Consider the following 23,487-nt stretch of genomic DNA (forward strand, 5'->3'; position numbering starts at 1 on the left):
TGCCAGTGTTGAGTGTTTTTTGTGCCATTTTTGTAACATTGTATGTATAAACTAATAAATGAAATAAATAAAAAATGAAATAAACTGTCTTCTGTATGCGGATGATGCCGCGCTTCTTGCTAGCAGCAAAGAAGACCTTCAATTCTTGGTAACAAAAGTCTACGATGTATGCAAGAAAAGCGGTTTGCTTATGAATGTTGATAAATCGAAAGTGATGGTTTTTGAAAGGGATGAAAATATAACTAAATGTGAGATCAGCGTGAACGGAGATATTCTGAATCAAAAAATCAGCAATAAAATGTACTTTGTCAAACAAATGTTTATCGCAGGAGGCTAAACTAGCAGTTCACAACGGAGTTCTAGTTCCAACTCTAATGTATGGGAGCGAAGTATGGAATTGGAAAAATGATGATGAAAGTAGGTTGAATGCTGTCGAAATGCGATCCCTCAGGCGAATGTGTGGTAAAACGATGTATGATAGGTGCACAAATGTCGAGATCCGTGAAGTGTGTAAGGCTGAGACATGCATTATTGACAGAATCAAGAAAGGGGTGCTGCGTTGGTTTGGACATGTAGAGCGAATGGACAGCGAAAGAACGGCTAAAAGGATCTACGATACAAATGTTGATGGATGCAGAAAACGAGGAAGACCGAGAAAGACATGGCACGATCAAGTCCATCAAATACTTGAAGATGAACATGTCAAAAGTAGGAATAGTCGACATGCGTGCATGAGAAGATGTATGAATGTAGAGGAAGAGAGGTCTGTATGCCAAAATAGAGTGTTATGGCGTTCTATCCTCTCTGTCTACCCCTACGGGGAAACGGCGTGATGGTTTGTTTGTTTGTTTTGTTTGTATTGTTTGTTTGCTCACTTAGGTTGCCATCTGTTGATTGTTAAAAAACTCCTTAATAATAATAATAATAATATAATGTTTGGATAATTTATATAGCGCCATTTTTGTGAAAATCACCTCAAGGGCGCTATACAATAAATGAATATCCCAACACGTCTTGCAGCTACAGAGCGCATGGACATTATCTATTGTACATAAGTAAAAAATAATTTATATATTGATGAAATGAATTGGTTAGTATTGGTGAATGGTGATTCCCAGTTATTTTCAAATATATGATATCGTGGTATGATAAATCATAACCATAGAATTTAATGACATTATTGAAAAATTTATATATATATCTTTGTTTATCTTAAAAGGAGAAATGAAAGGGGATCACCTTTCATAAAAAAATAAAAAAAATGGTTTTTCTTCAGTTAACTATCTATTTAAATTTAGTTGAATCATTGTTTTAAGCAATGTTTTCAGTACTTAAGCAGTTAAACGTTATTACATTTAAAGAACTTAAAATATATATTATTTCTTTGTACACATCATAGAAAAAGGAAGCCACCTACAATACTCTATAAAATCCATAGACATTGATGAAAAAAAATCCGATGACGTCACAAAACATCCGAAGACGTCATACTCGGTGACGTCACGATTTGTTTGTTTTTGGCACCATTCAAATTACTAGATTTTTATAAGAATAGTGCCGACTGACTTGTGATTTTTTAGATTAATTAATTATAGAACCCATGTACAATTTTCTTAAATATAAAATAAACATCGAATGGCAATTGTGTTTGCTCTATAATCCTTATTTTCAGCCAAACAGCGTACTGTTAAAAGGCAAATGCCGTCGTGTGAATACGGTTTGAACTGCAGGAGAACTAATGCAGAACACTTCCTAAGGAAATCTCACCCGGTCGGAATGAGACCGAACGCCGTGTGCCCAGATGGAAACTCTTGCACCGAAGTGAAGGCGGACCACTTCATTGCTTTGTCTCATCCTCACCGTGAGTGCCTGTTTTGATCAATTTACTTCCTTAAATTTATATCTGAAGACCCAACGCTGTGGTTGTTCATTATCATATAATAAAGCCTTAGAATCATTTTGAAAAAAAACAGATATACGAGGGTAAAGTCGATGGTAAATGAAATGAAATTATTAACATATAAACAAAGAATATTTTACAATACAATGATATTTGTTCATAAAATTATAAACTCTAATAAAAAAACAGAATTTTGGAAAAAAATTGATCGGAACCAGCATGAACACGATCACAATACTAGAGAAAAGAACAAAATTAGACTTCCATTTAGGAAAAAGGCAAAGTCACAAAATTCAATTTTATTTAAAGCAATTAAAAAGTATTACGAAATGGAAAAAAATATTTATGAAGAAAAAAACATATCAAAATTCAAAATAATGGTCAAGACATATGTGATAAACAATTTATAAATTAAATATATTTGCAATGTTATTATTAGAACACACATAACAATATGTATGATATGTGTGCCCTACTTTAAGATTTAAATAAAAAAAAAAAAAAAAAAAAAAAAACAAATAAAAAAAAAAAACCGGTCGGTAGAAAAAATAATAAACCAGTGGCTAAAAACAAAGTGGTTTTACATTTTTTTTTATTTTTTTTAATTTAAATCTTAAAGTAGGGCACACATATCATACATTTGTTATGTGTGTTCTAATAATAACATTGCAAATATATTTAATTTATAAATTGTTTATCACATATGTCTTGACCATTATTTTGAATTTTGATATGTTTTTTTCTTCATAAATATTTTTTTCCATTTCGTAATACTTTTTAATTGCTTTAAATAAAATTGAATTTTGTGACTTTGCCTTTTTCCTAAATGGAAGTCTAATTTTGTTCTTTTCTCTAGTATTGTGATCGTGTTCATGCTGGTTCCGATCAAATTTTTTCCAAAATTCTGTTTTTCTATTAGAGTTTATAATTTTATGAACAAATATCATTGTATTGTAAAATATTCTTTGTTTATATGTTAATAATTTCATTTCATTTACCATCGACTTTACCCTCGTATATCTGTTTTTTTTCAAAATGATTCTAAAGGCTTTATTTTGTAATACAGTTAGTTTATCTATGTTTTCTTTGTTTGATAAAAATAAAATGCTACTACAGTAGTTAACGTGTGGTTCAATAATTGCTTTGTAAATAGTTTTGCAGGAGTCCTTATCAATAAATCTTCTGATCCTTCCCAAAATTGATATTTTTTTTGCAATCTTATTTATTACCATCTTAGCGTTTTGTTGAAATGTAAGTTTTGAATCCAACATTACACCTAAATATTTAATTTCAGTGACTTCATTAAGTTTTTCATTTTCTATTACAATTGATGGTGTAATTTCTATTCTTTTGTTTCCTATATTCATATATTTAGTTTTGTTAACATTTAATTTTAATTTATTAATTTTAATTTTTTATTTTATTTTATTTTTATCATAAAAACAAAACACATTATTGAATTTATACAGTGGTTTCAAACCATTGGAAACTGTTAAAAAAATTAAATTAAAAATAATGCTTCACAAAAATCGCACTTTTCTCTCTTTCCAATTGTTCCAAGAAGCTAAACTTTTAGATTTTTTAGACATTTGCCTGCCATGCGAGAGGTCTCGGGTTCGATTCCCGACATGGTTGATATGAAATATTATTTAAAAGGGTGTTTTTACTCTAGACTATTTCATAGTCCCTAGACTGGTACCTGAAGCGCAGGACTGACCACCTTACATTCATGTAACAAAAATGATCAAGATACGCTGCAATCGGTGTACCGGTGCAGTTCCCTATGCACCAATAAGTGCGGAAAGGGAATTATGATGATGATGGCCTACTCAGTGAAGTACGAATGCGGGCTGTTCGGCCCTTTCGCTAACTTCTGAATACGCGAGACATCATATCACTAGGAAGAGAGAGTCGGGCTGCCTTCACACCCTGCCCCGTCCCTTTGCCCGGGCCATCCTGACGTCCTGAGTCGCAAATCAACCCCCGCTGCCTCTCAGTCTGTAAAGTCAGTGCTTGTCAACCCGCGTGACCGACGATATTGTATTAAGTTGATTTTCTAGTGCTTGTACTGTATGTAATGTATGAACTGAATCAATAAATATCCTTGAAATATAACCAGACGCGTTATACTACATAATAATTATTGTCATTTCTGTAAAACATTTTTTTGTAAAAGGTTCTTTGAACCGTTGATGTATAAATAAATAAATTAATAAATATGAAGCAAAAATTAGTCCCGTGTAAAAAATAAATATCCCTAAATTAACCATTCTCTAGGGTATAGAAAAGATTTATAATAAATTGCAGCCCCGGGCTGAAATTCCTCATTGTCAAAGCAAACGTGTTACGTTTTTGTGAAAACGTATTTTATAACAATTTTTTTTTTTAATGTCCATATCCATATTGGTTTTGAAAATGCAATTCATTTAAGATATTATGTTTACTAGTATTTCTATTATGTTTACTAGTATTCCTAAATTATTTAAATAATGTTTTTCTTACTTCATCAATTTGTCTGTTTGCTGACGACTCTTAGATTCTCAAACAGATTGACAGCCCTTCCGATTTTTCATTATTACGATCTGATTTACTGTCCTTTAGCACTGGTGCTCATCCAAAAATCTACATCTCAACTTAGGTAAGTGGAAGGTTATGAGATTATTTCGTCTGGAAAATCCAATCTTATACGACTCCTCGCAGAACGATGAAATATTATCATTTGTGTCTAGTATACGAGATTTAGGTATTATACTTGACACTAAACTTTCTTTTACAATTTATATCGAACATGTTATAAATAAATCCTTAAAACTCCATGGATTTATTAACAGAAACACAACTGACTTCAAAAATATCAATACCTTTAAAACTCTCTTCTATTCCCTAGTCCGCCCGCACCTAGAGTATTCCCCTGTTATCTGATCTCCATATTGTGATGTTCACATCAAGAATATTGAATCAGTTCAACATCGATTTTTGATTAATATAGGCTGGAGGTCGGGATTATCCAGAGACCAAAATACCAGGGGCGTGCGGTGGGGTTTTTGCCCTTAAAAATTAAAGACAAACTAAATACTTTATACATATGCTCAGAAATAAAAACAATAATTTTACATATCTAGTAATAAACTGTTATAACAAATTGACCAACTTCACTATTATACTATAATAAAAAACTGCGAAGTATTTTGTGGAATCATATATTATTTATTAAATGCAGTCAAACCAAAATAAATATTATCTTGTTAAAAAACATGGCTTTTCAACGAAAATTAATTGGTCATTATTTGAACCCGAAAAATCAATATATGTAGTAGATTATAACCTTTTTTTAAAACTAATCAACATTATATTGGTGTAATGTTTGAATTAAATTCTAGATTTAATTTTGTATTCCTACTCTACCACAAAATAATAATTAAACTATTATGTCCAGCGCCAAATTACCAAAATCGCATCTCTGTGCTGTGCGGCGCGGCGCGGTATTGCGTTCGGATCACATGGAAAATTATGTATTGTTATGCTTTGATTGCTTCCATTGCCTAGTGAGAATCTAAGTCTGCGCCTGCGCCCGAACTGCGCGTTCAGTACGGCGCTGGAACGGAATGTCGAATTTGCTTCCATCGCGATCGTTCTTTAAATCGATATCCAGCCAGCCATTAGCAAGTACTTGCCGATCAGTACGCGCTTGACAGCGCTGGTAAACGGGTGTGTCGGAGGCTACGTTGCTTTTTAACATACTTTTTAAGGCAATAGTAAAATTCCTTCAAAATTTATAGCGATTATTAATCAAACTATTTTTACATAATTTGTTTAAAGTAATCTTAATGTTAGGTATTATGACGGATAATTAATTTATTAAATATGTTATTTTATAAACATTATTTGCCAAAATGTATGGGAACTAATAGTTCCATGCGTTCTATGAACAGACCGCGCATGCAATATACGTATAATAAGTCTAGTTAGAAACTACCATTAAATATATCTTCTCTTCGAGACCGTTAACATAAACCGTTTAAAATTCTAAAAAAACTATTTAAAATTCTCAACTCACTTTTTGATGCGCCTGAACTACTGAGCTCGACAAAATTAAATATCCCAACCAGAAACCTCAGACAAAACTTCCTCTTTCATACTGATAACCATAGAAATAACTATAGTTTTCATTCCTCTATGCCCAGAATTCTTAGGTCTGCCAACAAACATACCAGTCTTGATTTATTTGATAACAAGTTGTCTTCTTTTAAACGATCGCTGCATCAAATTCAATTAAAAACACCTTTCTCCCGCTTCCACTCCCACCGAGTCTACTATATATCATTGTGTCTTTCTACTTTCCTTTATAATAATTTTATATGTATAAAGATGTCCTTAAAAATGTGCATTGGGTGTATATATATAAAAAAATTCCCTTTTGTCGAAGCGTTTAATTATTTGTGTTTTGTTGCAGTGCAGAAAATTTTACTAGACTCCCCGGATCCTCATTTCATCAGTATTCCAGTCCATGTCAAAAATAAGAGGGTCGTTGAAAAACAGCTCCAAGTGATGGTGTCTGGAAACATGTATCCTCTTTCCACTCTCAAAAACAAAGTTCCTGAAAACAGGAGAAAAACTGTTTGCCTGAGACAGGTTTCTCCAAATGAAACGATTGCAGATGGTATTCTTTTTGCCACACAGAAATCGAAAATGGATGTAAAACATCGTCTCGCTGCTCCATATTACATGTTCTTCACGGCTGTAACTGCAGATCCACAGACATACGCTACAATGCCCTTGTCGATTACCTTCCAAGGTTCGTATGTAAAACATATTGCGCAGGTTCTATAGAATTAAGCATAGTCCGGAAACCGCATACGCGCATCAAACAGGAGTAGTTAGTCGCCTTCTTCGCCAACAAGTTTTAAAGTATAGAAATACTGCTGGGATAAAACAAAAACCGGATGGGATCACAGTTCATGTGTGAGTAGCAAATGCATGTGTAAGTAACAAATGCATTACTTGAAAATTGAATTATTTTGCCATCTGTCAGATTGTCAAAGCAAACAAAATGGACATTTCGTTAGTGCTGCCGGGGTAGTCAAATTGTTGACGCTACTTTGCTCATCTTATGAGTGAACTAATGAAAATCGGACCTCTTGGATTAAACAACGCCGTGGTGGACATTTGACCTACATCTTTAAAACATCAAATATTATTTAACATGACATAAAAATATCCATTTAAGGTAAAATAAAATTTATTAAATTTTTTATGTTCCTTTGAACTTTTTCATTAATTAAATTACTCTTATTAAATGACCTTTTACTTATATACTCTGTTGTGTCAATTAATGTTTCCGCGTGCACAATAAAAAAATAGAGAAATTATCAAATTGCTTTTTTACATTTGTGTTATGATTATATTTTTCGCGATCTGGCAACATTACGCGGTGACTTCACGCATGCGCGTGGTGAAAGTGGGGCAAAGTGGGGGTTTTTTTGGACACAGTCCGATGCATTCAAATATGATTTCACGCTCCTTCTGGACTATTCTTAATTCTATGGCCACGAGTATAAAACTAAGACACGTTTTTATATTTTGAAATTGTATATCATATTATATCGCCGTCGTTTAGGCAGTTTTGAGTTAAATATGCCATTCGAAACGTAAGATTATCATTATTATTTTTTATTTTATAAATTTTTTACGCTCATAAGGCTTTTACATGCATAAAAGTTAAATGAAACGTGACAACATATTTTTTTAAAATAATTTTCATTTTTAAACATTTAGAAACCAATTATTTTTTCACACCAATTATATAAATGCTTCATATTTGATTGCAAAGTTTCACAGTGACTTATCTTCGTTACTTCTTTAAAAAAATTAATATCGTTTGCATAAAGCAAAACTTCGACATTACGGAAACAGGATGTAGTGTCATTCACAAAAATTAGAAACAGAACAGGCCCAAGGTGACTGCCTTGGGGAGACCCCTAGAGGCAGAGAAACAGTCTGATTGTACATTTTTAATATTGACCTGTCAGATAGGTTGGCAATGTTATGTTCTTTAAGAGCCAAACCTTAGGAAGGTAACTGGTTAGGTTGCGTAAATCAGAATTATTTGTTTTTTGCTATCGATTTTAAATTATTATATTAGAAAACAAAAAAGTATTACTAAAAAAAACATAACCGCATTATTATATATATGTATATATGAGTATATACATATATATTCATTCCGTCAAGTAAATACCGGGACTGAAAAGCCGGCGTAAATGATTTTCCAGGATGTTTTTTTTGGGTAAGTTGGCACAATTCTATATTGACGCTAAGTTTGAACGCGATTTATTATTATTTATAATGATGAAATATTGGTTGTTCTTAAGTGTGTGTTGCGATGTTTACTATGGAAAATGAACGAAGTAATTGTCTTAAATTTTGTGTTGCGAATGAAATTTCGGGTTCAGACGCGTTGAAAATGTTGCAGAAAGCCTACGACGACTCTATCATATCGAGAACAAGAGCGTTTGAGTGGAACAAAGCGTCCAAAGAGGGTCGCGAAGCGGTTGAAGACTCGCCTCATCCCGGACGTCTTTCAACGTCGAATACTGAAGAAAACATCGACCAAGTAAAAAAAATAGTGCTTGAAAATCGTCATTAGAGCTTGAGAGAGCTTGTACGAGGGTAAGGTGAAAAGTTCTCGGCCTGACCCAGAGATAGCGTTGCAATCAGCAAAAAATTATGTTGCCTGCTTGGGTTCACGTATCATTAAGCTCGGGTTTCCTAGGACAGCGGTGCCCGTATTTTAACGGCCGTAGTGAACATTAATGCGATTGACAGCCGTCGTAATGGTGACTAAAGAGTGGTTTCCTATAAAAATGGTGTTGATAACACCGTTAAAAAATAAAACCACTCTCTAGTCACCACTACGACGGCTGTCCACCGCATCACCGTTCACTACGGCCGTTAAGATACGGACACCGCTGTCCTAGGAAACCCTAGCTTTAGTTCGTATGACAAGTTTCAACTTGTTCTCTCGAGTAGTTTGCTAACACGATTTTTTGCAGTGGACGTTTTTCGTTAAAGTGAATAAACTTGAATATCGTGCGGTCATAAAATTCTTCGTTTTGGATGGATTAACTCCTAAGGAAATTCATCTGAAGTTGACAAAAGTTTACGGGGACTCTGTTCCTTCTATGTCAACCGTTATAAAGTGGGCAGCTGAATTTAAACCTGGTCGCACGTCTCTCGAAGATGACCCACGTGAAGGACGACCAAAAACCGCCACCAAATCAGAAACCATCGAAAAGGTGCATGATATCGTATTGGACGATAGGCGAGTGAAGGTGAGTGAGATAGCTGAGGCTGTAGAGATATCGAAAGAAAGGGTACGATACATCTTGCACAAAGAATTGAGGACGCGAAAGCTCTGCGCGAGATGGGTGCTGCATTTGCTGAATGCCGATCAAACGCAAATGCGCAAACGACTTTCGCAGCAATGTTTGGACCGATTCAATAAGGATTCAACGGTAATTTGTCATTATGAATGAAACATGGATCCACCACTACACGCCAGAAACGAAACAGCAGTCCAAGAAGTGGGTGTAAACCGGTATTTCAGCGTCAAAGAAAGCAAGTCGATCGCATCTGCCGGAAAGTTCATGGCCAGCGAGTTTTGGGGTGCGAAAGGGATCCAGTTAATGAAAATGGCAAAACAATTACAGGCAAATATTACTCCAACCTTTTTGACCAGCTCGATGCCAAAATTCGCGAGAAGAGGCCTGACTTTAAGAAGAAAAAAATCATCTTTCACCAGGACAACGCACCTGCACACAAGGGTGCATTGGCGATGGGACAACTGCGGGATTTGGGATACGATTTGCTCAACCATCCCTCCTATTCTCCTGATTTGGTACCTTCGGACTTCTATCTGTTCCCAAACTTGAGAAATTCATTTCTGGGAAGCGTTTCGCGTCCAATGAAGAGGTTGAGAGGGCCGTAGATGAATATTTTCACAGCCTTCCAGACTCTCACTTCCGAGAAGGAATACTGACGTTGGAAAAACGCTGGACTAAGTGTGTTGAATTCAAGGGAGATTATGTAGAAAAATAAAATAATTTTTAACTGAAAATCGCAGTCTTTCATTGTCAGGCCGAGAACTTTTCACCTTACCCTTACGTGAACTAAACATTTCTCACAAATCGATTCGAATGATTTTGGTTGATATTTTGGGCAAGAGATGCGTCACAGCGCGGCCTGTTTCAAAAGCGCTGAATTTGCAAACAGCAAATAAACAATATTATTTGAGCGTTACGAGATGTATGAGAGAGAACATCCGCACAAAAGGCCCGATTTGTGGAAGAACAACTATTGAATTTTGCACCACGATAATTCACCGCCTCACAAAGCCATTACTGTGAATGAATTGTTGGACAAACGACTGCCATAGAACAACTCCCAAATTAGCTCCCTGTTAAGTTTTTTCTGTTCCCCAAACTTAAATTACCGCTTCGGGGAACTCGTTTTGATTGAATTAAAGACATAAAATAAAATTCGCAGAGGGAACTCGAGGCGATTTCGGAGTATGCCTAGAAAAAGTGCATGGATGACCAGATTGTTGGTTGGAAAAAATGTATCTCTTCAGGGTTCCAGTATTTATTTGACAGAATGTAAATAACGGTTTTGAAACTAAAAAAATAGTTGAAACCATATTTTACTGACTGCGCATGTATTTTTGTATGTTTTTCCGTCCAGTCTTCATATTATGAATTTGACTAATTCTCTGATCAAAAACGTATTATTTTTATTTTGTTGGTCCCAAATTTGCGAGCAAAAGTACCGTGGAATGGGAACTTGGAATATACTTTAATTTTGTAATTATTTTGTCTATTTTATTTTGAATGTTTTTGGAGATACTCATTTATTACTCCATATTTAAAAATATCGTTTTATGCCAGGACTCGACCATTGCCCGCGTGTAAACAGCAATTTGTTGAACAAAAAATTGTCCTGAGACATCGGCATTAAGATAGACGAGCGGGCTATCTGTGCAGAACAATGATTACCTCCTCACCATGCGCGGCCGCATTGTCCTCGTATGAACGAGTACTGAGAATTCTTTATAATTCGTTGGTGCGAAGTAGACTCGAGAATGGCTCGATGATTTGGGGACCGTGTGAGTTGAAGTACTCTCTTATGGTGGAGAGGGTTCAGAAGAAATTTCTTCGGTTTCTCTACATGAGGGAGTGCGGATATTATCCATGGCTTTACCCAGGGCATGCTTGGTTACAGCAGTTTGAAGACTAGAAGGAATGTATTTGAATGTATTGAACAATGCACTTCTTTCAATTGCCGCGCGGTATTATTGACAACCCTGAAATTATGCGGAGCATTAGCTTTTTATGTTCCGGATAATTACCTTAGACAGCGTCAGCATAGACTGTTCCACATTCCAATATACAGAACCAACCTTCCAATGGTTATGCCCGTTGGAAGGGCTATCTCTATGTTGAACAATATCACTTTGGACATTGACATTTTTTACGTCTCTGAGGGAGTTTTTCGTTACAAGATTCTCTTACTTTTTTAACATATTATTCTCTGGATATTATGAAGACTCATGTGTTTTTTTTTATGTATACCTAATTATTTCTATATGTATGAATTAAGATATTCCATTTTGTAATGTACATATATATGAATAAATAAATAAAATTGAAATTGAAATTGAAAAACACAGGACAGGACCTTGCGTCAATAGTGATTTGCTTGGCATGAACGTGTTGCTCCCGCCCATTTTTTCTGCTGAAAATGAAGGCAGGAACCATTATTTTTATTATTTAGCTAAACAATTCTCGTTTGTCTTAGGGTAAAATAAATAGCATTTTTCGCGAACTCGCTCGTAATAAACGCCGCCGTGTATTCATTTTGGCATCGCTCACGTGCGAACTGCGGTTGAATTTTTGTATTGTCCCACTGTCTATCCTGTGCGATCGAGGCTGTTCACGGAGCTGGAACAAGACAATATTGTCATGTCTATTATATCGTTCAAATATGTAAAAGGCCCTTCTGAAATTATGATATAAACAAACATCTCGGTTTGGTTTTACCATTTTATTTAGTGGTTTTAGTTCAGAAAAGGCTTATTTAGCCAAAAGATGCGCTATTTGGTCAAAAGTTAACACATTTAGTCAATATTCAGAGAAATGATGTTTGATTGATATTTTAAATCAAAATAGTCAAATATGAAATATGTAAATAAAATTACTCGTTACAACTCAATAAACAATATATTTTTTTACAGATTTGCTGGATGAAAGCCTGGGAACCTTAAAAAAATCCTTACTTATCAACAATTTTGTTGATATATGTTGGCTGGAGGCGCATTATAAAAAAGCTGGATACAAGTAATATTCACTTTTAGTTTATCATTTTAAATTACCTCCAATTCTCATTTCATTACTATTGTGGAGGTATATTTACTCTACAAGTTTGTAGCGGTTTGTAGTAAAATGTAAACATTTAAACATAGGCAGAATAGTGAACGTTACGCAGTGTGGTCACTCAAACCAGCCAATGACCAGGCACTCTCTCATCCACAATTCCTCTTTCTTCTCTAACTCATATAGTGTCCATGCGGTTTGACTGTGGAATCATCTCCCATCCACCATCAAAGATGTTACTACATTATCTCTGTTTAAATCACGTCTGAAGAAACATCTCCTTTCTCTTCCTTAATCTCTCCTCCTTTCTTTTTTCCTATTTTTTCCCTTTTCCGAGTCATAGTTTCGATTTAAGGGAATTTATAAACAAATACGTTTATTTCTATTTTTATATTTCTTTAGCTTTTAAATATATTTTTTCTATTGAATATGTTCTGTAACTTGAATTTTAAAAATAAAATTTTCATTTTATCGGTTGGTTGGAAGAAATGGCCATTTGGCAATAAGCCTGCCAATGTACATATAAAATTATGTACAAAAAGTTAAATTAATAAATAAAATGACAGGTCATAAGCCCTATACATTTTTAGACTTCCATAATCCCTTCTTGAAAACGTTTTACCTCTCTGTTGCAACAAATTTAGAAAAATGTGAATCTTGTAAACATTTTTTTAAAGAAAGGTACCAAAACAAACTCTGAAAATCATAGAGGAATAATTCTGTTATGTGCTTCCCTAAAACTATTCACAAGTATCATAAGAGTTGAACCAGAAGAAGTCATACAAAACAGAGATGAACAGAGATGTACCTGTAAAAATAATGATTCAGGAAAAAGACAGCAATAATGTATTATTTGACTATGTTAACGTTTTGCCTATTAACAAGCAGTGTCAGTATAAGATAATGACAGATCATTTCCTCGATTGCAGTTTTAAATCCAAAGTAACCCACCAGATCGTGACCCGACAAGTATCGGCACAGCAGCTGACGGTACCACGACAGAAGAACTACTATGGAGATAGAACAATGGGGAGTGTAGTACCAAAACTGCTGTACTAATGAGGAAAAAACCAAAATTCATTTTTAAAAAAGTCAAAAACTTATTAAAAACAGCAAGTGAAACTTAAGTGTGCACATAAACAAATTGTATTCTTCATTTATTATTAAACTAAACTATGTGCTTACTTGAAAAAAAAAAAAAAAATGTAGTGTAACCCGCAGACAAGCTTCGGCTTTGCGGGAACAAAAATACAATTATGGATGTTACTTATTTGTTAAAATTAATAAAACTTAAAAAAAAAAATGAAAAAAAAAAACGAAGATTTAGAATAAATCGCTCAACTAAGACAAATCCATCGAATGTAAAATAACTGGCTTACACGAGTTTTGTTGACCTGACTGAAGTAATTAGTACTTTAAATAGTAACAATAAAATGCGCGTAAACAAAGGAAACAATCTATCGAAAAAATCCCAGCTGCAGTAGGCATCAGACAGGGGGACAGCTTGAGCCCTTTTTTAATTCAACATCGTTATGGATAAGATAACCGAGGATGTCAAATCAATAGAGTTCGGATATACAAATAAGGAGCTACATATATTATGATAATCTTGACAAAGGAGAAAAATGTACGGGTATTTTCCTCGATTTATGCAAGGCCTTCGATACTATTAAACACGACATACTTTTTGAAAAACTTAGGAATATAGGAATCCTTAATAAAGAATTGGAACTGTTCCAAAGTTACATGAAAACCAGAGAGCAAATAGTACATATTAATAATAAATCTAGCGACGAAACCGAAACTTTATTTGGTGTCCCTCAAGGAAGCATACTTGGACCAAATTTGTTTCTTATCCATATAAATGATCTTTGTAACTTATTCATAAAAGGCTCTATAATTAGCTTTGCTGATGATACTGTGCTATTATCTCAAGGAAGCTCATGGGATATTGTATTTGGAAAGGCTGAAAATGACCTAAACTTAGTAAAAAAATGGTTAGACTCAAAATATCTAACACTAAATCAATCGAAAACAAAATACATAACATTTAAAATTAATAATAAAACTATATGTAATCCAAATCTTTCCTTAACTATTCACAGCTGTAATTATAATAACCGAATTCCGAATATTGAATGTATTTGTAAATTGTTGGACAGAGTAGATTCAATCAAATATTTGGGAATTTACATAGATGGGAATTTAAGATGGATTTATCAAATTAATCATATTAAAAATAAATTTAAATAGCAAATTTACTTTTTTAAAACTATAATAAATATAATTAGCCTAAAAGAACTTATAAAAATATATTACGCAATAACTCAATCAGTTTTGGAATATGGGATAATTGGATGAGGATGTGCAAATGACACCGATCAAGAAAATAATAATTGCACAAAAAGTTTTAATAAAAATTATCTTAAGAGTCCCGATCAGAACTAGCTTCCTCGGTATATTTGAAAATCTTAATGTCAAATCTATAAAACAACTTTATGTAAAAACTTTGTTACTATACGCACGTAAACATTATTCTCTACCTTCCGTTACAAATACAAGAGTTACTACATACTCCACCCTGATGCTGCAAAAAAATAAATACAACCTTCGGTCAAAGAGGATTGACCTACTACTCGGTTAAAGTGTACAATCTACTTCCATTATCCATAAGAACAATTAGTAAGGTCTCACAATATAAAATTGCTATTAAGAAATGGATAGTGGAGGTGGGTTGCGCACGGATCGATGAGTGGATCAAGCCAAATAGGTTAAATGTATGCACTGTTAATGATTTTTTTTAAATTGGTCTATATAAATTGGTTATGTTTTTTATGAATATTTTTGTTTTTTATTGTTTATTATGTTAATGATAATTAGATTAATTTGATTATTTTATTTTATTTTTATTGTTATTATTATGTTAACTTTGTTAAATAGCTAATCTTAGGCATTTTTCACATTATGTAAAATGTTTCCCTCGGCACGGGACACCCCAGTGATTAATATTTTATCCTAGTTTTTTATCCCAGTTTTTTAACCCAGTTTTAAACATTATTCTGTGTAAAAAAATACAAACAATGTAAAAGTATAAACAAATAAATTGATAAATACCGCGGGGGGAGACAAAAAGATACATATAAAATGCTACGCAGATGATGCTGTCCTAATAGCAGACTCCGAAGTTGATTTCTGTAACAGACGCGGCGGTTCACTGTCTTCCGTAGCAATCGCGCCAGTCACAAGGACTGTAAACTGTAGGGGCAGGTGTCACCGCAGAATGGCCGGACGGAGGAGGGCCGCGACCGGCGAACGATAAGTTCCGGGGGAGGTATCGCTGCCTAGAGATCCCTTGCGGGGTCACTAGTAGGTAGCACTGGCGGCCGCAATCCTGAAGCAGACAGCCGGTTTGTGAGGCCGGTATCGTCCCGTCGGCGGGAACGACGGGTGTGTTCCGGGGAAGTAGCCAAAGGTACAAATTATCCGGGGTCCAAAATCCAATCCAGAGAGTATCCGAGTTCCGAAGTCCAGGGGGTAGCGGCGGTCGAATATTCCAAGTGGCGGCGAGGTCCGGTTGAAGCGAAGTCGGGAAGCAGGGAGACGAAGTGGAGAGTAAAATCCCTTAGTGGTGTTGACGAATGACTGATGTATTATTTGCCCAACGGGCCGATATATACAACATATTTTTCCGTGTGGCTGCGCTGCTAGACCAATAGCGGGCGGTACTAGGTTAGCCAATCACGCGGCGAGAGAGATAGCGAGCGCATTTTCCCACTCTATCGGTCTCTCTCGCGCCTATAAGGACGCCCTCCTCCCGCTACCCGTCCGCAGTTCCTTGCCGACCGCGCGGCGGTTAACATTTAAACAGAAAATATGCGCTGTGTTCATATAGTAAAGAAGAAACATAAAGTTTTATGTCAAATAAAGAAATAAATAAAAGAGCAACTCCTCGATCGACAAAAGACATTGTATTTTTGTATTAGTGAAACCGATAGAAAGACCTACTCTCTCGCATACTGTTTTGGAAGGAACAGTCAGGGGCACAAACCATACAAATAATAAAGAAGATTATGTGAGCTCCACATCTTTAGCGAGTTAAAAAGAGTCGCCGAGGACTAGAATGAACAGACAAACAAATCCCGACTCAATCGTCGGGATCGGTTTGTCTATTTGTATGTGTATGGTTAGGTTGACGGATGAACCCTCTAGCCAGGTTATTATTCTTCAGGTAAAACAGAGTACGGCATGGTACATTATATGGTTTTATTTTGCTTTCATTATGTGTACTTGTATATCATAACTTTGCAACAGATTGATTCTCCCACGGTGCGAATGTAATATGGAAATGGATGTCAATGCTGTGTATTGTTTACAAATAGGGTGAGAACCGTGTTTGAAGTGTCAACACGCCTGTTCTCCACTCGAAACCACGCGAAGCAACTTTCCGCTGCGGTCTTGCTTCACATCTCGGCCCAGTAGAAAAACAGTGAATATTCGGTCTTTGGATTCAGATACGTCACTCGTCATTCAGTTTAGAAGCCACCCGGATCATCATTATACTAATAAATGCATAATTTGAACCTAGGGCGTTTGAGCAAGTCGCACTCCGTCTCGGTTAGACCACACTCCGTCAGAGCTAGGCTCCACGACGCCAGGTGGACCACACGCGCTTGGCCAGAGAACGCTGCGTTTGGTCAGGCCGCTCCACCTCAGGATCACCCCGTACACGTTTTGTAGGTCCTCCGGTTTGAGAGGACCGGTTGCGATCCAACAGCCCGCGCACGTTTGCAACGGCCGCAAAACTTCTATCGAGAATTTCTCCTTGCGAAACTTTAATGTTACATATATTAACAAGTCATTGAAAGCTTTTATCTTGTTTCAGGAATTCTCCAATAACAATATTGTACGGTGATGGTTCCAAATCTTTGAAGACGATAAATAAAGATAAACCTTACATCGAAGCCGAAATGATTACCATGAAGAATGAAATTGGAGCTCATAATGCGTGAGAATTCTGACATTTTACAATTTGGTTAAAGCGCAAATACCCCTCTTAATTATAATATTACAACCCACGAATTGTCAATTTTTACTTTTTAATGCATTTTGTCAATTTAGCAAAAAAATATGCAATAAATGACGTTTTTTCTTTAACTCATTGGCCGTTTTCACACCGCAGCAAAGATCCACCCAGCCCATAATGATCAATTTACCGGAGCTAGCTCCCCTTAAGTCCAGAACCTTATAATTTAATATACAACAAAAGGTTCTCATATAACCGGTGCATCGTATGTTGAACTAATTAGTTCAATATACATATATATCACGCAGACAGCGCGTGGTAATACGTAAACATTTCAAGTTTTATTTAAACCTTGACATGAATATAAATGTTCCAACATTTAAAAAAAAAATAGGTTGAAAAATATCTTTAAATCCTTATGTAAAGTCGAAATTTGTGGGTTAGGATATTACACGTGAGAGGTATCGATATTTATCTTTTCTTACTTTAAAATAATTCTGTTCAAACTACACTCGAAACATCGTATATGACATGTATAATATGTATGTGCCTTTTACAATTTGGATAAATGTTACGATTTTTCAAGATAACCGATCTGAAGAAGACTTAATTTGACCGGTTATGATGACTGCGTATTTTTAAAATATTTGATTTAATATGCCTACGCTAAGTTGCAATATAAAATACAATTGGTACGATGTTATATTTAGAGATCGAATGTTCTTAACGAGGAAAATAATTAAGGGCGCTCGTGTTCTTATGGATTTCCCTTATACTTGGACACTATCATCTAACCACCCATGCGAGCGAAGTCGAATATATTGACATTGACAATCAAATGACAGCTGTCAAACTATCTTCGTGCAAAACGCTCGCCATTCATCTTCAACTGACGAGTATTTAATTTTAATTTTTTTAGCTTATAAAAGTTAAAATCAACAATTCCAATGAATGTAATGACGTGGGTGTACCAAGAAATGCGCAAAAAATAGATCTATGCTTATTTCTAATCTAAAACTTTGCTAAATACTCCCTTTTCCACGGCTCCATCTAAAACTGTGTTAAATACTCCCTTTTCCACGGCTCCACGTGTTAGCAAACAAACATGGAAACATAGATTTATTTCATTTATCTCTAAACAAATTAAAATCAATACTTTTTAATGACTTATTTTCTAAATTATAAAAAGTGTTATGCTTGTTTTACTGTTGATACTATAATAAATCGCCTCTGTTACTTCAATACTTTTTATATTTTAACTTTTATTTATTGTTAATTTGCTGCATACCTACAAGTACGTTATAATTTCTTATTCAATTTTCCTTTATTGTATCTTTATTTTCTGCTGATTTTATTTTATGTATCTATATTTTCTATACTTGTGTACAGGTGTTTTGTTTCATTATAATCTACTACTACTACTACTACCATCACGCCATTTCTCCGTAGGGGTAGGCAGAGAGAATGGACCGCCACACAAGTCTATCCTGGCATACATTCCTAGCTTCTTCCACATTCATACATCTTGTCATACATGCCCTTCGGTTCTGTCTGCTTTTGACATGACCAGACTTAAGATTTTGGTTTATCTGATCATGCCACGTCTTCCTTGGTCGTCCTCGTCTCACGTTGCCGTTCATTTTCGCAATATATACTTGTTTTACCATTCTTTCGTCGTCCATTCATTCTACGTGACCGAACCATCTCAGAGATCCTTTCTTAATCTTATCAACTATACTTGACTCAGATTTACACTCTCGCCCGATTTCATAATTCGTAACCCTGTCATACATTGATTTCCCACACATTCGTCTAAGAGATCGCATTTCAACCGCGTTCATTCGACTTTCATTCTTCCACTGCCAGTTCCATGTTTCATGTTTCACTTCCATACATAAGTGTCGGGACTAAAACTCCGTTTACTGCCAGTTTAGCTTCGATTGACATATTTTTATTAGAAATTACTGTGCTTAGTGCTCCGTTCATTTTGTTGCTCGCATTCACTCTTCCTTTAACATCTTTTTCTACTCTTCCAACTCTTGAAAACATGCTTCCCAGATACACAAATTCTTCTACTTGCTCGAGACATTCGTTGTTTACATTTATATGCTTACATTAAAATTGTTTTCCAATATTATTTTATACTTTGTCAAAGGCGTAAGCCGTCACAATAAATAATATAGCGGGGTAATTACAACTACCTAAAATTGGCTAACTTCAAAATCAGCATTTGCGAGCCACCCACTAAGAACACTCCTCGAATGGTACAAATAGACAAGTCATGCATTCAAATCATCATAACGTGCTTCTAAATGATGAGATACGAATGTGTTTTGATTACTAATTAGTTGTTGTAATGACTCCACGATATTTATTTATATATCAACGGTTCAAAGAACCTTTTACAATAAAAAGTTTTACAGAAATAAGCACAGCAGTGAACAATTCATTGTGTAATATATAATATGAAATATAATTAATTAATTCAACTAAATAATTAAAACTAAACAAATTAGTAAAAGGAGTTTTTTTTTTTAAAAACTGCAAAAAAGTAAAAAAGAAACATACAAATCTAAGATGACAAATACAAGATAACAATTAAAGTGAGAAAATCTTATGTTCTAAATATAAATATAACAAATTAAAATTGAGAGTTATTTAACATAAACATAAAGTGACTAGTATTTAGCTAGGTTACTATTATTACTTTGAAAAATAATGCTACAATAAGATTTTAAAAATAATACGTTTTTTGGATCAATATGAAAGCTTAAACAATCTTAATAACACCTTTATTTTATCAGTAAACAAATGTAAAATTTATAAATGAAGAAATAAACAAAAATATGTATCCAAGAAAACGAAGTTAAATTTAATAGTATATTTTTAAATAAATTCATTCCTTTTTCAAAAAATAACGAGTGAGATTACACTTTAATGTATTAACAGAGTAAGTATTGAAAATATCAAATATATTTTTCAACTTATTTCCATACCTATGTATTCTGGATATAGGTGAATGCATTTCGAAGTTGGTACGAGAATTGTTACAGTAAAATAATTCTGTACTTCTAGTGCACCTACCGGGTATTCGAATTTGAGTAAAGCAGGGCTGTCAATTATGGATTTCATTATTTTAAATAGAAATAACAAATCAGCTTATAGCTCTTCGGTCTGACAATTCAAGTAATCTCATTTCATTTCTAAGTAAATCATAATTTAAGGCTTCAACAGGTATTTTTAATTTGTAGTTTATAAAGCGCATTAATTTATTTTGTACCCTTTTAATAGCATTATATTTATTTATTTATTTATTCACACTCTTTATCAAAATACAATTCCATGTTCACTTTGCCCAGCTAACAAGGGTACATACCCCGTTCTAAGCTAGGCAATTACATTTTAACATATTACAACAGAGATGAAGAACATTTAACAGAAGGTAATATAGAAGTCCAGGCATCTACAGGGCTTATGACCTGTCAATGGCTGGTTTAAGTGGCCACTTTACACACTGTGTAACATTCACCATTTTGCCTATATTTGAACATCTATATTCCTTCAATTCTTTCATCTGTTGATGTTTGTGAAGTTAAAGAGCTGAAACTTTTATTTATGCGGGTGAGATTCATCTAATTGAATTATTTCACCTACATACTAGGCAACGCCTGAAAATATTATTTTTTCAATTTCTATACTTCTTCATGGACCAGACTAATTTCAATATCAACAATATTTTGAGTTTGTCCAAATTTTTGTAGACAAGGACTGGATTCAACTCCCTGGGGAGCTGTTTATATTAACATATTACAACAGAGATGAAGAACATTTAATAGAAGGACTCCTGGACTTCTAATGTTCTTCATCTCTGTTGTAATATGTTAATATAAACAGCTCCCCAGGGAGGTGAATCCAGTTCTTGTCTACAAAAATTTGGACAAACTCAAAATATTGTTAATTACATTTTAATATATTATAATAGTTAGCAAATTAACATAGAGCACAGACAAACAAAATACAAACTTATTCGGATACACATTTTGATTCATATACATACAGACATACACATATATGTACACACACATATATATATATATATATATATACACATATTTACACACACACGTACATACACCCATGCGCGTACACATACATACATTCATAAAAAAATAGACAATTTATTTATGCGAAACTTCATGGTTGTCATCAATAAATATAAATACATTATTCCTTATTTTTTATATTTTATTTTCGACATCCAGTAAGAATCTCCAATCCGTGGCATGCATCAACTTTTCTGACTCCCTACGACCAATGTCATGAAAGAGCGAGGTCAACACCTTCCGTAACTTGACAACACTCTCATCTTTCCACAATTCTGGCAAAAGGTTATGGACCTTTTTGCCTACGTAATAATATATAACTTTATAATTGATTAAACATTATAATTTGTAAATTAATCTAACTAATTTTTGCAGTAAGATATCCATATTCGTTTATGATGATGATTCTGTGAGGATCGTCGTTTCAACTGCCAATTTGTACCAGTACGACTGGGAAAACCGAACTCAAGGGTAACACATTTTATTTTTATAATTGAATATACTTAATTAATGAATAAGCCTTTTAGATGTATAATATTAAAAAATAAAAGCCAAGAGTCGTCCCCAGAAAATAATTTCCGTTTGAATTTCTTGTCATCGCAGTTTCGCGCGTGCGTGGTACTTATCCCGACCTTTTGAGAAAGAGTTGACGCCGTTACTAGTTGGCTGACTGTTGTGTACGCTTCGTAGCGCTTGTTTGAAATGCCGAATAAAATTTTTAATTCCCCGTTAGATTAGATCTGTAATTCGTTTCCTTAATGCAAAGCGGTAGCCATTTTGCGAGTGAGACAAGTGAGGCTCCGCCTTGCTGATATATCATACTCCACACGTTAGCAATGCGGCGCCTTCAATTAAAAAATATATCAATGTAAATACAACCCTATTCCCATAGAATTAAGAATAGTCCAGGAACCATGCCGTACTGTGTCGTTTTAAAGTGTAGAAATACTGCTGGGATCAAAAAGAAACAGGATGAAATCACATTTCATGTGTAAGTAGCAAATTCATAAATCATATTACTTAAGAATTGAATTATTTTGCCACCTATCAGATTGTCAAAGAAAAAAAATGGACATATTGTTAGTGTTTCCAGGGTAGTAAATTTTTTACGCTTCTTTGCTCAACTAATGAGAGAACTAACGAAAATTGGACCTCGGATTAAAAAACGCCGCGGTGGACATTTGACCGACATCATCCTTAAAACATAATGGCATCAAATCTTATCTAACATGACATGAAAATATCGACCTTATTTAAAAAAAAAAAGTTTTATTTATTAAGTTGAAAGTTCAATTACTCTTATTAAATGACCCTTTACTTATCTTCTCTGTTGTGAAAATAAATGTTTCCGCATGTACAGTAAAATTGTAAAGAAATTAACAAATTGTTTTTTTTTATTTAATATTATTATTATATTTTTCGCGATCTGGCAACATTACGCGGTGACTTCACGCAGGCGCGTGGGTAAAGTGGGGATTTTTTAGGACATAGTCCGATGTATTCAAATATAATTCTACGCTCCTTATGGACTATTCTTAACGACTAATCGCACGACATGCAGTTGTCTTTTTCGCATAGTACCGAGGAGGCATCTGCAAGACAGTGACAGAAAAACGTTGTTCAAATACCTGTTTATCAAAATTCACTGTTCCCGCATATACTCAAAATTGATGTTTTTCGAAACACTAAAATAATAATGTATATGTACACATCTAATTTTATCTAAATACAGTCATTGACATCAGACTTTTGATTGTGTTCACTTAATAAATATACTAGTATGTGCTCAAATCTAGTAATAGCAAAATGTTGCCGGGTTCAGCTATTAAAAGACATCCTTATTTTAATGTACTTAAAGTCGAATTAGGAGTAAATTAATATCGGTGAGGCGCTAATTAAACAAGTCTCAAATATTAAGAAAAAACAACTAATGCATCTGAAAATTTCAGCATACTTTGAAGGCATGTATACCAACATATTTAAATTGACAATCGGACTCTCCAAACCCGCTAAATTTAAAAATTCCCGTTATTT

At 34.3% G+C, this 23,487-nt stretch overlaps 1 protein-coding gene across 2 annotated transcripts in view; it reads left to right on the forward strand.

The window, feature by feature from the left end:
- LOC148275743 (tyrosyl-DNA phosphodiesterase 1-like) overlaps window positions 1–23,487 on the forward strand; it is a 62,774-nt gene that overhangs the window by 26,666 nt on the left and 12,621 nt on the right. For both annotated transcript variants that reach the window (XM_088235263.1, XM_088235264.1), the window contains 5 exons: window positions 1,673–1,861; window positions 6,354–6,695; window positions 12,189–12,291; window positions 17,210–17,332; window positions 21,829–21,924. In XM_088235263.1, coding sequence (XP_088091389.1) covers window positions 1,673–1,861; window positions 6,354–6,695; window positions 12,189–12,291; window positions 17,210–17,332; window positions 21,829–21,924 — 853 coding nt within the window. The remainder of the gene's footprint in view (window positions 1–1,672; window positions 1,862–6,353; window positions 6,696–12,188; window positions 12,292–17,209; window positions 17,333–21,828; window positions 21,925–23,487) is intronic.

The sequence above is a fragment of the Micrasema longulum genome, unplaced genomic scaffold (genome assembly GCF_059751315.1).
Source record: "Micrasema longulum isolate JH-2025_06_02 unplaced genomic scaffold, ASM5975131v1 h1tg001351l, whole genome shotgun sequence".
In the NCBI taxonomy this organism is placed as follows: Eukaryota; Metazoa; Arthropoda; class Insecta; order Trichoptera; family Brachycentridae; genus Micrasema; species Micrasema longulum.